Source organism: Pseudovirgaria hyperparasitica (assembly GCF_010093815.1).
Source record: "Pseudovirgaria hyperparasitica strain CBS 121739 unplaced genomic scaffold EJ05scaffold_6, whole genome shotgun sequence".
NCBI lineage: Eukaryota > Fungi > Ascomycota > Dothideomycetes > Acrospermales > Acrospermaceae > Pseudovirgaria > Pseudovirgaria hyperparasitica.
Window position 1 is genome coordinate 595518 of NW_022985554.1, and position 14075 is coordinate 609592.

Here is a 14075-nt window from a genome sequence, read left to right on the forward strand (position 1 = left end):
TCTTCCAAAATGGGTCGTTAAAATCCAAAACAAAAGCTCATGCTCCGGGATCGAACCGGAGATCATGCGCCTCTGCGCCCCGACAGATACTTAGGTCCTTCATCTGGTCCTTTGCTTCAGTGGTAAGTCGTGAAACTAATCGACTATTTCTTCCACTGGGGTCTGAAATTTTATGAGTTTACGTTGTTAATAAAGGGTGGTTTATCGAATTTTCACTTTCCTGATTGCCAAGCGAAATGGTTCGCCGCGCGCAACACGACCGACTGTTCACACGACGTAGTGAACCAAATTTTAATTAATTGCCTATACAATTCCTACTACGAAAAAGTAGCTCAAGCTAATAAGACTTATGTGATGGGTCTATCGACATTCGTATCTTGCAGTGATATCGCTGAAGGGACGGATGCGGTTCACGTGCAGCTGTTGTTACCATCGTTACCAAGATACTTGGTTTACATAGAGTACGGGCATGCAATACAGTCATCCTAACTATACAAAGGCTCGGTATAGGGTTGATCGTGAAGCTTGCTTGGTAGACCTTAGCCAGCGAATGTGCATGAAAGACTGGTGCCGTGACCACTCTAGACTGTCGGCAACCGAGATACATTTCAGAGGTAAAAGATGTAAGATTCTTCTCAAGCACATTAAAAGAAAGCAAGCAGGTCGCTTACCCTCATCAGGATCAAGTCCGTAGTTGTCGTTGCATGATACCATTCCAATCCATACACTTGTCTGAGGAGCTCAGATCGCATTGTGCATGGAGAAGACCTACGATGAAGAGTTATGATGATAATCAGACGACATTTCTACAACAAATATGGATTATTTTTGGGTCATGAATGTCAACCGCTTCCAATTGTCGACAGGTCGTTTGCGGTCAAACGGTGAAGTCAAGTTAGTGAAGCTAGTTTGTGTTTTGAGCTAAATGCCTGAGGCATCAACAGTGTCCCCCAGCTCGGCTAGCAACTATTCTCCCGACTGCCTCTCGCGTCAATAACTCGTCTAATTCATTGTTATCCCGAAGCCGCGCTCGGCTCCTAGTACTTCGTTAACCCAAGGCCAACAGGCGCAATGCTTCCATTAACTTCCACTGCTCCAGCGCCCACCGGGACATCAGCCAATCACGGCATTCGCCAGCTCGCCCTAGTGACCCGCTATGACTCGCCAAAGAGACTGTCTGCTGTTACCGGTCTAGAATGACGTTTAGAGGTGGTAAGCGAAAAGTTGTTTTAGGGCTTAGAGATTAGTGACTTACTGCTTTGAAATGCGAATTGCGAGTATATGAAGCTCCTCGTTCCTCGTAGCTTGGTCAGTCGAACATCCCAAAATCAATTCAGTCTCCTCAGCAGGTCAATAGTTTGTACTTGATCTCATCAATCACTTTGTATAAAGCTCAACATCATGTCACCCAAACGCTATGAATCCGAGAAGGTTGACCCTGCTCCTTTGGGCAAAACCCTCAATTTTGAGTTCTCCAAACGCACGGCACGTAATCGCTTCATGAAAGCCGCCATGACAGAGCGTCTCTCGTCCTGGGATCCACAAGACAAGGCATCCAGGGGTATCCCGTCTAAGAATCTCATAAATGTCTACAAACGATGGGGAGAGGGTGAATTTGGGGTCATACTGTCTGGGAACATCATGATCGACTACGACCAGTTGGAGGCTATGGGCAATCCGATCATTCCACCCGACGCACCCTTCTCGGGCGAGCGATTTGAGGCTCAACAAGAAATGGCCAAAGCTGCAAAAGCACACGGTAGCTTGTTTGTCGGGCAAGTCAGCCATCCGGGCCGTCAAGTCGAGAATAGGATCAACCCAAACCCGATCTCCGCTAGTGACGTCCAGCTCGAGGGCAATATCATGGGTATGAGCTTCAACAAACCACGTGAAGCTACCCAGCAAGATATCGACCATGTTGTGGAAAGTTTCGCTCACGCTGCTGAATATTTAGAGAAAGCTGGTTATGACGGTATTCAGTTACATGGCGCACATGGCTATCTGCTCTCGCAATTCCTCTCACCTACCACGAATCAGCGCACTGATAAGTATGGCGGCAGCATCGAGAACCGTGCACGCATAATCGTCGAAATCGCACAAGCCGTGCAGAAGCGCACCAAGCCAGACTTCAGTCTCAGCATCAAGCTCAATTCTGTCGAGTTCCAGGATAAGGGCTTCAGCCCCGAGGAAGCCCAGAAGGTAGTCGCCATCCTCGAGCAGAATAAGTTCGACTTCGTCGAGCTGTCAGGCGGCACATACGAATCTCTCGCATTCGTACATAAACGCGAATCGACAAAGAAACGTGAAGCATTCTTCCTCGATTTTGCCGAGATGATTACTCCGGTATTGAGCAAGACCAAAGTGTATATCACAGGCGGTCTCAAGACAGCTGGCGCGATGGTCAAGGCCCTCGAGTCGGTCGATGGCGTTGGTCTTGCTCGTCCTGTCACGCAGGAGCCTACTTTGCCTAAAGATATCATCGAGGGCCGCGTCCTTGGTGCTATTGAGCAGCTGCCTGACCAGAATGACTTCGGGCTCACTAATGTGGTTGCCGGATCACAAATTCGCCAGATTGGAAAGGATCAAACTCCGATTGATATGTCGCAGCAGTCGAACTTAGAAGGCTTCAAGAAAGATATGGCAACATGGGGCCAAGGATTGGCTTCAGATGAGGATCTGAAGAAGTTTGGCTACGTTGATATTGATACGGTGACGTCCACGCCGTATGGCACTGCAGCTCCATCATCATAGACTAGAAATATAGATGTGTAGTTATAATTGTATGTTATATGAATAAAAACTTAATCAAGTGTGTGCCCGTATGGTGAAATGAAAGCAGATGAAATGCTTTCACCCTGGCTGAATCCAGATAAGATAAGGGATTGGACAGTTTTGACACCAAAAAGACAAAAGGAAATCTCCCAACCCTGAATCGAACAGGGGACATTCTGATAACAATTTCCATTACAGTCAGACGCCATAAACCAACTAGACCATTGGGAGATGAATGTTTGTATCGAAAAAGAAAATATATTCAGTTGTTTACCAGATCAAGAAGCGATAATCAGTTGCCGATATTCGTGCCCGTCGCACACTTATCGGGCCTTCGCATTTCAACGGTATACTAATCACGATTATATAGTTTACTCCAATACATAGTTACATCATCCGCCTCCATCTGTCAACTTATGGAATACTATGTGTGTGTGTGTACGAACGGCCGTCACAGTAACCAGATTTCCCGTGCCCGTTAGTCCGCGCGGACTGCAGGTGAAGGCTTTGGCACATGGGTGTTGCGTGGCAGCTCGTTGCATCGTTAGCATATAATTACAGCCTATGTCGAAGTTGATAGGCTATGACGAATGATATACAGAAGCGATTCCAGATGGCGTTCGCGTTCGCATGTATCGAACCGCTTGGCTATTCCTTTGCTTGAGGCCAGCTTATCATCAGTAAGTCCTAATTGGTTACGGAGTTCGGAATAGACCCTAGATCACGACACGTCCGTGCCACAACATGAGCTCTACTTGTAGAATGCATGCCCCTGCTTACGTATTATCCATGCCGTCCTCCAGGTCCGCGCCGGAATAACATACCTCGAATGTACATTTGTATTTAAGGCGGTGCGCCATCCGCCTCAATAATGCCAGTCCGCGCGAGAAACTTGCTAAATGCGTACTTAGCAATGTCAGCATCAATTTTCATATAAAGACTGACCCCCGCGACAATAGCAGGCTCTGGACCGCAGACAAACACTCGAAGTCCACAAGCACTATGGCAGGGCAGCAGAACGACCATGTGCCACCGTACGAAGAAGACGAGACCATCGGCGACACCAGTACGTCTGGGCCTCCTGCGTATCCCAACGAAGAGTCCACACCTTTGCTACCACACGATGGTAAAGCGCTCTCATCACACCGCAAACAGTCTAAACCAAAATGGCGACTCGTAGTCTTTACCATAATCCTCATTGTCACACTCACAGATATAGGAAACCTGATGTCCGATGCCCCGCTCGTACGGTTATATGAAGAGATAGCATGCGCAGGGTACTGGGGCTTCAAGGATCCGTCACATATACTACCAGATGGATCCATTCCAGAAGAAGACTGTAAAGTCAACCGCGTGCAAGAGGTAGTTGCTCTTGTCGTAGGCTGGAGCGGTGCCTGGGATTCCATGATAGGGATCCTGCTGGCGGTGCCGTTTGGTATGCTGGCTGATAAATGGGGAAGAAAACCGGTGCTATTCTTGAGCCTCTTTGGGGTCTTACTGTCTTGCATCTGGAAGGCCATTGTTTGTGGGTACCTCGCTTTGTCTCTCTCGAAACCACGCATTGAATGATGATACAGGCTATATGCGATGGAGACTTGAGGCTGTCTGGGCCTCATCCCTTTTCTTACTCATTGGCGGTGGCCCAGTAGTGGCATCTGCTATGCTACTGACAATGATGGCAGACGTTATGCCTGCCGAGAAGAGGACAGTCATCTTTCTGTTTGTACATGCAGCAGTTGTTGCGGGTGAAATTCTTGGCCCGACAGTGGCATCTTTGCTCATGAGATCTGATCCATATCTCCCGGTCCTTATTGGTGTTGCGATTCAGGCTTCTGCGTTCTTTTGTGCGATTTTTCTCTCGGAAACCCTCCAGTACCGACCGACAGTACCTTCCATGCTACGTCCGGAGCCGACTGATGAAGAGTCACCTTGCACATCTACAGCCAAAGCCTCTAGCAGGCTACTAATGCCATTCGTGCATGTAAAGGACAGCCTGGCCTTCGTTTTCAAGGATAAAAATTTAGCACTTGCGCTGTTGACATTCTTATGCGAAGGCTTAAGTGGAAATGCGATGAATCTATTGTTGCAATATTTCCCAAAACGCTATGGTTGGCACATCGCAGATGTAAGTCTTCTATCGGAAGTAACATGTCGAACACCAATCTAACATCTTTATCCAAGGCGGCACTACTTGGCACCCTCAGATCAGTCGTCAACCTCATTGTTTACATGGTCCTTCTACCAACCCTTCCGTTCTTACTGATGAAGCGTTTTGGCATTTCCAGTAGCAAGGCTGATCTTCTGCTGAGCCAGATCAGCGGTATTCTACTGACGATAGGCATGTTTACAATGGGCATATCCCCAAATGTCATACTCGCAATCATCGGCCTTGTGATATATGTCTTTGGTACAGGCTACGTAGCATTCATTCGGAGCATCGCGACTTCGTTGCTGGGCGGTTCTGAATCTCATAACCTTGCCAGATTGTATACTATGATGCAATCTATGCAAGGGCTCGGGGCTGTCATCACTGGTCCCTTAATTCCCATGGCGTTCAAATGGGGGATGGATTTGGGCGGCTTCTGGATTGGCATGCCTTTTCTATTCACGACAGTTGGATATTCAGCTATGGTGGTCATGATTTTCTTCATTGAAGTGCCAGATACTGGAAGCGAAGTTGCTGAGCAGCAAGCATAGACGGGGACTGGGCACCATCTTGAGGTCTGTAGATCTCCCAAGGAGTTGGAAGACGCGATTTATGCTTGTTTTGCATTGCTTACTGAGAGATTCCTGTAACTGATGTACTGATATAGACGAATGTACCTAATAGTAGAACTATAAAAACACAACACTCTTCATCGCGCATGAGCCTATCTCTTTTCACTCACAACCACACAGACCTATACAAGGTTCCAAACTATTCACAGGGCCATAGCACTAGCGCTTTGTCTCGAAATGTGAGCGTCGCGCCCATTGTATGGCCCGAAATATCTTGGATCACTTTCACAGCGCGTTCATGAAACAGAATGGAAGATGGTGGTTCTGATGTCGATGTCGCAGAGCCAATCAGGCCCTTGTCGCTAGCGAATTTGGCGGCCACTGGCGCCGAGATGTCCCCTGGCAGGCGCGAAACGGCGCTGTGTGGACGCCCAGTGGACCCTTGAACTCTGACGTATCTGGCGCCAACTGTCCATCTTTCTTCCAACGCTTCAGGCTCTTTACATGAGAAGCCATGCAAGGTCACCGATACGCTGGCCGAGCAAATCCTTGTCTCTGTGATTAATGGTGAAAGCGTGCTCGCTGATCAAGTTCTTCCTTCAGGTATGTTGCCCGGCGCTATCGTAGGACCTGCCGGGCGTGTGCCAGGTATATATCTTGCTTCTGCCCTCGCTGCTCGAGAGATCAGCAATCAGACTCGTTCGAAGATCACAGCACCTGACCACGATCCTGGCGACGTGGGATTCCTTTTACATCGTTTCTTGTCTTCTTAACTTTACCTAATCAACCGTCGTCTATTCCGCATTTTCGATCACCTCTGTTGTGCTTTGGCCCATTGTTCAGCGCTTGGAGCCTTGTTATCACGTTTCATATTCCACGTCAATCGCATACGCAAAAAATCTAGAGGGTCCTTCATTCATAGCTCGGAGTGAAGAGCCAACGATTCCACGGCACTGAGAGACGTTGTGCGACCGAGCATTGTGCATAATATCTGGAGAGGCATTGTAAAGGAGCAGCTTCCGTATTTAGACCACGCACAGGATCTTTTCAGAGAGGATAAACGTTGACTGGTTTCCTTATCCTTTCAACCTTCTCCCGGTGGACATACTTTTATCGACTGGTTCGATCAATAGTTTCGCACAGCATAATCACTACATCACGCAAACCTCAGCCACGTGTATTCCACCATGGGATTGTTCGGGCAACTCAAAACCCCCCTCTCGTCTGCTGGCCGAGCCAGGGACAAAGCCAGAAACTACGCTGGAGAAAAAGGTATCCCTCCAGAGGCGTTCAATAGAGTCGAGAACGTTGGCAAGAAGGCGATGAAGAACGCCGGACAGAAAGCTGTCTATGGAATCCCTGGAGTCGGACCAATAATCTTTGCCTGCCACATGGCCTCAAAGCCGCCCAGGAGGATAGCCAGATACTACTATCATGGTGTCGACAACACTACAGCGGAGTCAAAGAACTGTGGCTACACGCTCGCCGTCCAGGGCAGATGGCCAGCCGTGTTCCGCATGGTCCTCCGCTTCCTCCAATTTTGGGCTGCTATTCTGGTCTACTGTTTCTACGCCATCGATCTTTACAGAAGTGGAAAACAGAACCCCAAGTTCTATGATTCTAGGTGGATGTATGTTGTCGTTCTGGCGACAATGAGTTGTTTCAGCTCCATTGCCCTAGGTCTCCCTTACTTGAAGCCGTGGCTTTATGCGCCATTAGATCTGTTTCTTTGGTAAGTTGAGTTTCTTCTGATAATCTATATCACTACTAACTATGTACGTAGCATCTGTTGGCTGGTTGGTTTTGGCATCTTTGGAAAGATGTACATCCCAGAAGACGCCGAGGGCAACGGCGGCATCAATCGCATGAAGAAAGGCGTATGGGTTCTTCTCACTAACATGCTACTCTGGAACATTTCAGCAGCATTTGGTATGTACGGTATGTGGCTTTGGAAGAAAGCGAGGCGTCCTGGACTACCCAAGTAGGACTGCCTTGATCAACTACAAGGTTTCGACGTCCGCCCCTCAAATCTCCAATAGTATGCTACAGGATGGGTCATAACTGTCCGTAATCAGCTACATCATTATGTCTTCATGTTTCTTTATTTCTTATAGCATGGTTCGGCGCTGGGGCTTCTTTGTATCTTGTCAGCTGTCATTGGCGTCACGATACCCTCTGAAAGCGTGACATGTGCGTACCATCTTTATCATAGAGACCGGACTTGTCATTCAGATTGTGTATAATATAAAGTCTTTAAGGTTAGAAAGTCAGCTCATCTTGTGCTCGTTGTATCAGGACTTGTGAACATCTCTCGCAAACGATTATGGTGGCAACAGGACTGACAGCCATCAAGTACGTAGTTAGCATGGGCTGAAAGTTGTTTTCCTACTACTCTACTCTACTTTTTCTTCGAAGATGTCGCTACCATCCTCTTCTTCACATGCTTTGGAATCTTCGTCTTTCGCTTCTCCCTTTTCTCCTCCTTGACCGCAGCTTTATGCTCCTTCTTCGTGTCCTTGTCCACGAACCTCTTCCCCCTAGGCTGGCCCTTCTCCTTCTCAACCCACTCTTCGTCATCCTCACTCGTACTCCCGTCCTCTTCACTGCCATCCTCGCTCTCCTCACTGCCAACCTTCACACCGCCATCAGCAGCGACTTTGTCCGCAAGCAGAGGTCGGTAGACCAGGTCCTCACCACCCCCTTGTCCGATCGCCTCCGCATCGCGCTCGATGTCGTATACTTGATCGAGCGTTTGCGGAATATATTGCTGACGAAAGACTTCGTTGTCAACCTCCTCCTTCGCTCGGAGCTCGTCCGTGTTTCCGGCCTCCAGTCTCGCACCATACAGCGCATCCAGAGTCTCTTGGATCCCGGCTGGTTCCACACTAGTATCCGTGCTTGTGACGAACTCGAAGATAGTGCGCTCGGGCAGTGTATCCACACCCTGAGAGCGGAAGTAGCTCGACACGTTCTTGACGTCCATGCGGAGAAATTCGAGGCTGCGCGGATGATCATGCTCCACGGACTGACTGACATCGATCATGTACAGCTTATCAGCGTTGTACAGTAAATTATACTCGCTCAGATCGGCGTGCACGAGGCGGCATGTCTGATACATGATGCGCATGTAGCTCAGCAGTTGTCTGTATATTCCCATCCACTTTGCCTCAAGCTCGTCCTCGCTGAGGTCTGCAAACGACACATCCTTGAGCCGTGGCGCCGGGTATCCTTTCTTGTCACCGATGAATCCCATGACGAGCACATGTAGCCGCAGATACAACGGCTCTGGGCAGGGAATTCCCGCAGCGTACAAGCGGCGCAGATTGCGCATCTCTTTCTCTGCCCACACCTTGACCATTTGCCTATTGTTGCTCTTATTATAGCCGGAGCGGAAGCGGTACTCACCCGTGACGTACTTGTCCCGGTCTTTGAAAACGAGTATACTTGTTTTGTAAACCTTGATTGCACGGTGCTGCGGCAGTGTGTCTGTCGTTGCGCTGCTTTCTATATCACCTGTGCTGGGCTCGGGGTATTGGAGGGCATGGTAGACGTTCGCTTCTTTGCCGGTGGACACGCAACCGTGGATCTCGGAGACGACATTTCGATTGATCATCTTCAAGAGTAGCATGCGAGTTCGTGGGTCGAGGACTTGCTCGCTTGTTGCGCGATCACTTTTGTCTTTCTCCGATTTGTCTCGTCCGCTTGCGCCGCCGCCTCCACCACCTCTTGCGTCGAGCTTAATCTTTGTGGCATGTTTGGATAGGGAAGATATCTGATCGTCGACGCTGGCAGTCAGGTTTGCAGAAGGTTTCTGGGGGTTGCTCTTTGGTTTCTGGTCGGCTGGAATGGAAGGGTCATTCAGTTTGACTTGGCGGTTGTAGGATTTCGTGTAGTCGTTAGGGTTTGCGGTCGCTAGTAGAGGTGCATCGAGCTCATCATCATCTTCTGACTCGCCCAGAATATCACTGTAGTCTTCATCTTGCTCAAATTCCTCTGTGTGTGTATTGCTCTGATTAGAGACTTGGTTTTGGATGTCTACATCCTGCTGGAGAGACATGTTTGAGACGTCTTTCGAAAGCTGTTCTCCAGATGCCATGGTGAGGGTATGAGTGCTAAAGGAGAGAAGAGAGAAGAAAAGAAGCCAGCAGAGTGAGAGGAGGGGCAAGTGGGGTGGTGTGTGTGTTGTATGCCAGCGACAATCTTTCACAAATTCCCCACTGCGGGCCCTTATCGATTACGAGCACATTGGTGGCTTACCAGTGGGTTTCTGCCTGAGGCATCAATGACTCATAAGAATTGACTCAATTGAGGAGGTGCTCTTTGACGTGGAAGTTTGAATGACCCGCAGAGTCAAAGTGAAGAGCGCATCTGCGATGCTTACATTCATGAGAAACTCAATCTACCTAACTCACCCGTCAATGTAAGTTTGAGCAAGCATCAGCGAGCTTCAGGTAGGAAATCGCAAATGCCACCATATTAAAGAGACGCATCTGTTTGCTGTAAGGTTTACCTCCCTGACAATCCAGCTTGTAATCTATGGTGCGGGCTGCGGCCCATACGGGATGTTGCATCCAGAGATCCAATTTGATATGAGAAAACCACAAATGAGGCCTACAAACTTGACCACCACAACAGGAATTTTAAACAGCAGTTAGTGTCACGCTGTTGTAGCAATTAAAACGCCCCTGAGTCAATCTTACAACCTAGCTATATAAATACGTGTGTCCTTGGTCTTTGCCATTCCAGAAACCCATATAAATCAGATCCTCCGCTTACTCTGTTGTATACCACCACCACGCAAAGGGACCAGAAGAATGAACCACCTATATCCCCCCTATCCACCGCAGGATCCATTCAATTCGCAGTCTACGTACCCATCGTCCGGTCAATCTCTGCCGGTGCAGCTTTTTGCCTTTTCAGGAGCACCCCATGCTCAGACACCAATTTCATCCAATGCGCCTACGTATATACAGGCATTGAAAAGTCTCATCGAAGGTATGTTGCTCACAGCATGACCCTACGGGTGCTAATTCACGACCACAGCAATGGTCTATAGGAGCCACCAAAGCCGTGCGCCGATAGTCCAGACACGCGCGGGATTGGGCTTTTACGTCGCCCGTATCATGTGCCAGGACGAAGGTCGAATGATCGGACACGGAGTCTACGGTACTACAGAAGAAAAGGCTGTCTGGAACCTGATGATGGAACTGAGAAATCAGGAAGAGTGGGCGACGGGACCGTCACGGTCACCACAGGGCGCCTTGAATGAAGCCTAGACAAACGTGGAGACAGGCCAGTATGAACGAATGCATTTTTCTGCTATGAACAAGCGATTGCGCATGTCCCATACGAACCATGGTGGCACATTTGGGGCCCTCGTATACTGAGACTCATTCACTAGAATTCCATATGTTCCAGAAGGCAAATGAATGCAAGGCTTTGCCGATATCATGAACAACTTAACCATCTCATATCATAAAGATATGTGCCGTTTTCGTCCGTCCAAGCTCTTGTTTGCATTTCGTGTGCGTGTCCTCCGTTCATGACCATGTGAGATAAACATTCGTAATGACAGCACCGTATAACGGCACTATATCTCAATTTTGACTCTAACCGACTGACCTGAACACGTCCTGATTCGGCTGAAAGATAAAAGTCGACGATGATGGCTAGAAGAAGACATTGGACCCTGAGCCGTCGGCGTCGGCGTCGGGCGCGGGCCTCGGCTCGGCAACTGACTCCCCACCACAGAAGGATGGATCTTAACATCCTCCTACAACGCAGCAATCTCAACATGTAGACCTCAATACTGGACACTTCTGACCTTACACTCAGCACAATGGGTGCCCAAAAGCCCCCAAAAGTAATCCTTTTTGACATCGGTGGCGTCGTGGTACGTCTCTTCTCCCCAACCCTCACACCATTTCTCTCACTCACCTCTCATCTTCAACATCCTAACATACTAATCCCAGGTTGTATCGCCCTTCCGCGCCATCCTCCGGTACGAAACTACCCACTCCATCCCACGCGGCTGGATCAACACCGCCATATCCTTATCCGCGCCCAACGGCCAATGGCAACGTCTCGAGCGCGGCGAAATACCACTCGACGACGCCTACTTCACAAACTGGGCCAAAGACCTCGCACAACCACGCCCGGGCGCATGGCAGGCATACTGGGCCAAGGCGAACCCGGGCAAGACAGCCACCGACGCGCCGCCGCCGCCCGTCATCGATACGAAGACGATGTTCTGGGAAATGATGCGTGAGGCGCGGAGCCCGGATCCAAACATCTATCCGATGTTGTGTCGATTACGGGAGCTGACGCGGGAGCGGGAGAGGAAGGGAGAGGGGAAGCTTGTGATTGCGGCGCTGAGTAATGCGGTTATCTGGCCGCCGGGTATACGGGATCATAATGGTCAGGCGTTTGATCCCCGGTTACAATTCACGGACGCCGTGCCAATGCGGGCAGATGCGACGGTGGAGCAAGGAGCAGATGCGCAGGCGATGCCGAATTACTTTGATCTGTTTCTGCATTCAGCACTTATAGGGTTACGGAAACCGGATGCTGAGGTATATGCTTATGCGGTGCGGGCGCTGGACGAATATGCGCGTGGGAAAGGGGTGCAGGGAGGTGTGGAGGCGGGAGATATATTGTTCTTGGATGATATTGGGGCGAACCTGAAGGGGGCGAGGGAGGCAGGCATCAGGACAGTGAGGGTGAAACTGAACCATACCGACGAGGCAGTGCGCGAGGTCGAGGATATTCTGGGGGTGTCCTTGACTGGTGATAGAGCAAAATTATAGCAGAGGCCTGCTTTGAGGCTTAGAACACAATAGATTTAACTTGATATACAACCCTGAGAACTCCTTAGATGCAACAGATTCCAGAACTAATGCGCCAGTCTTTTGCAGACGATCAATCAGATCGCTTTTTCTCGTTGAACGGCATCCCGTACCCATATGAAGGAGTGTGTTGTGGTGGCTGTGGCTGTGGCTGTCCGTATGGGCTCGGGCCAGGACTGGAGTAGTCTACGTAACCGTTGCTCTTATACCCATTACTAGAGTACTCTCCGCTTTTGCGGCCCGTAAGCACACCTTGGCTTTGTGCTCGACCACGCCCTCTCTTCAGCCATGTCTCATAAGCCCAGTCACCAATCTGATAGAACCATTGTCCTGCAACAAGTACACCACTTATGACGTTCACTAGGCGTACGAGAAGAGCAAGAAGCCCGCCCCATTCCTCCGCAATAGTGAGTGTAATAGGCTCGATATCGTACTTCACGAAAATTCCGGGGACTGTGGATTCGCCTACAACATGCGATTGCTCCGTGACAGCATATTGATTTGTCCAGACTGTGTTAGATGAGCGGCCCCAAGAGTTGGAACTGCTAGGTGGCGTAGACGAGCCGAGGGCCTTTGATTCGGTAGTATAAATGGTCGGTACGATGGAAAGATAGTATTGAAACTTGTAGAAGTGTAGTTCGGTCGTTGCGTAGGTCTTGTCCAAGGGATTGATGAGAGACGGGTAGAATGGGCCGAAGGAGAGTTCGTTAATGTGATGCGAGAAGTTGAATGCTTCATGAGAGTGTCAGCAAATCTCAGCCGATAGTTAGTATACTGCGTGAGACTCACCATTATGATCTAAGTGTTCCCCAAACTCCATATACCCGTGCCCTCGCGCCGTGATATGAAAGTCACCCTGCACTTTGTTTCCCTCCAAACTACCATAAATTCTACACGCATCAGGCGGGCCCCTGAATCTCGGGGTCCTAGAGAACTTTTTCTTTCTGTTCGCCGCATGTAAATAATCATGTACGTCCTCCTCCATCTCCAGCTTCGGCTTGTCCTGCGCCCCATATCCCAGCTTGTGGGTATCGCGGCTCTGGCCCCACTGAGACCATAGGGTAGAGTCTTTCTTTAATGTCTCTCCAGCTAGTATTCGGTCACCTGCGGCATCCTGTACGTTGACGTGGAGATCGCTGCACTTCATTGCTACTACAACATCCATGTTCATCTGCAGCGTATGTGAAACGCCTTTCTCGACACTGAAAGAATGCGTGGTGTCGCCCGCCCACCAGTGTGTAGTCTCAGTCATCATTAGGTAGGCGCATGTTGTGAGGAGAAGAACGGTGAGAGCGCTGCCATTGCGGGCTTTGGTCAGGTAGGTCGCCTTCGTTTTAGCTGGGAGACATTAGCTCTGCTTCCATTAGAGAGGACGCGATTCGCGAGCGCAAGCTGTCTACGGAGGAGAAGAAAAGCCAAGCTATACAAGCCTCATCACAAACACGGCTTGTTGTGGAAGACAGTGATAAATGGGCACTTACGGAACGCATCAAAAGAAGCGACGATTCCCTTTGCAGGTGCAAAGTCGTCTGAATTGAGACGACTCTCGCTATAACTATCCATGATAGAGGTGTCCGATCCTATCTACACGAGTGCTGCAGACTATGTGTTGGACAAGTGTGGCATAGCAGGACAATGAGATGGGCGCACTATCATTGTTCGCAGGCGTGTAGTTTCACGAAAGGACAGCTTGCGTAAAGCCACATCTGTGGCGCGGCTAGCGCCAAACTTGCGCTTTGA

The 14075-nt window shown here is 49.5% G+C and overlaps 7 protein-coding genes and 1 non-coding gene across 8 annotated transcripts; 5 read left to right on the forward strand and 3 right to left on the reverse strand.

The window, feature by feature from the left end:
- Nucleotides 1–1027: 1027 nt before the first annotated feature.
- Nucleotides 1028–2772, forward strand: EJ05DRAFT_451333 (FMN-linked oxidoreductase). Its single transcript, XM_033742386.1, has 2 exons — nt 1028–1212; nt 1288–2772. Exon 2 carries the CDS (start codon nt 1402–1404, stop codon nt 2749–2751), a length of 1350 nt encoding a protein of 449 aa, XP_033601473.1. The 5' UTR covers nt 1028–1212; nt 1288–1401; the 3' UTR covers nt 2752–2772.
- Nucleotides 2773–2917: 145 nt separating this feature from the next.
- Nucleotides 2918–3003, reverse strand: EJ05DRAFT_t37. The gene has a single exon. It is a non-coding gene; the product is annotated as a tRNA-Tyr (tRNA).
- Nucleotides 3004–3572: 569 nt separating this feature from the next.
- On the forward strand, nt 3573–5636 carry EJ05DRAFT_537388 (MFS general substrate transporter). The gene is made up of 3 exons (XM_033749381.1): nt 3573–4297; nt 4350–4897; nt 4954–5636. Exons 1-3 carry the CDS (start codon nt 3775–3777, stop codon nt 5467–5469), a joined length of 1587 nt encoding a protein of 528 aa, XP_033601474.1. The 5' UTR covers nt 3573–3774; the 3' UTR covers nt 5470–5636.
- An 834-nt stretch (nt 5637–6470) lies between these two features.
- On the forward strand, nt 6471–7682 carry EJ05DRAFT_329752 (uncharacterized protein). The gene is made up of 2 exons (XM_033740838.1): nt 6471–7222; nt 7274–7682. The coding sequence occupies exons 1-2, from the start codon at nt 6678–6680 to the stop codon at nt 7473–7475; spliced, it is 747 nt and encodes a 248-aa protein (XP_033601475.1). The 5' UTR covers nt 6471–6677; the 3' UTR covers nt 7476–7682.
- A 121-nt stretch (nt 7683–7803) lies between these two features.
- Nucleotides 7804–9680, reverse strand: EJ05DRAFT_475257 (Serine/threonine-protein kinase Rio1). Its single transcript, XM_033743763.1, has one exon. It carries the CDS (start codon nt 9584–9586, stop codon nt 7889–7891), a length of 1698 nt encoding a protein of 565 aa, XP_033601476.1. The 5' UTR covers nt 9587–9680; the 3' UTR covers nt 7804–7888.
- A 393-nt stretch (nt 9681–10073) lies between these two features.
- EJ05DRAFT_509895 (uncharacterized protein) lies at nt 10074–10990 on the forward strand. Its single transcript, XM_033748132.1, has 2 exons — nt 10074–10485; nt 10534–10990. The coding sequence occupies exons 1-2, from the start codon at nt 10305–10307 to the stop codon at nt 10764–10766; spliced, it is 414 nt and encodes a 137-aa protein (XP_033601477.1). The 5' UTR covers nt 10074–10304; the 3' UTR covers nt 10767–10990.
- A 155-nt stretch (nt 10991–11145) lies between these two features.
- EJ05DRAFT_329783 (epoxide hydrolase) lies at nt 11146–12699 on the forward strand. Its single transcript, XM_033740839.1, has 3 exons — nt 11146–11383; nt 11463–11907; nt 11962–12699. The coding sequence occupies exons 1-3, from the start codon at nt 11330–11332 to the stop codon at nt 12294–12296; spliced, it is 834 nt and encodes a 277-aa protein (XP_033601478.1). The 5' UTR covers nt 11146–11329; the 3' UTR covers nt 12297–12699.
- EJ05DRAFT_451338 (putative COPII-coated vesicle protein) lies at nt 12296–14005 on the reverse strand. Its single transcript, XM_033742387.1, has 3 exons — nt 13817–14005; nt 13125–13673; nt 12296–13067 (listed from the first exon to the last, which is right to left on the reverse strand). The coding sequence occupies exons 1-3, from the start codon at nt 13896–13898 to the stop codon at nt 12409–12411; spliced, it is 1290 nt and encodes a 429-aa protein (XP_033601479.1). The 5' UTR covers nt 13899–14005; the 3' UTR covers nt 12296–12408.
- Between the last annotated feature and the right edge of the window lie 70 nt (nt 14006–14075).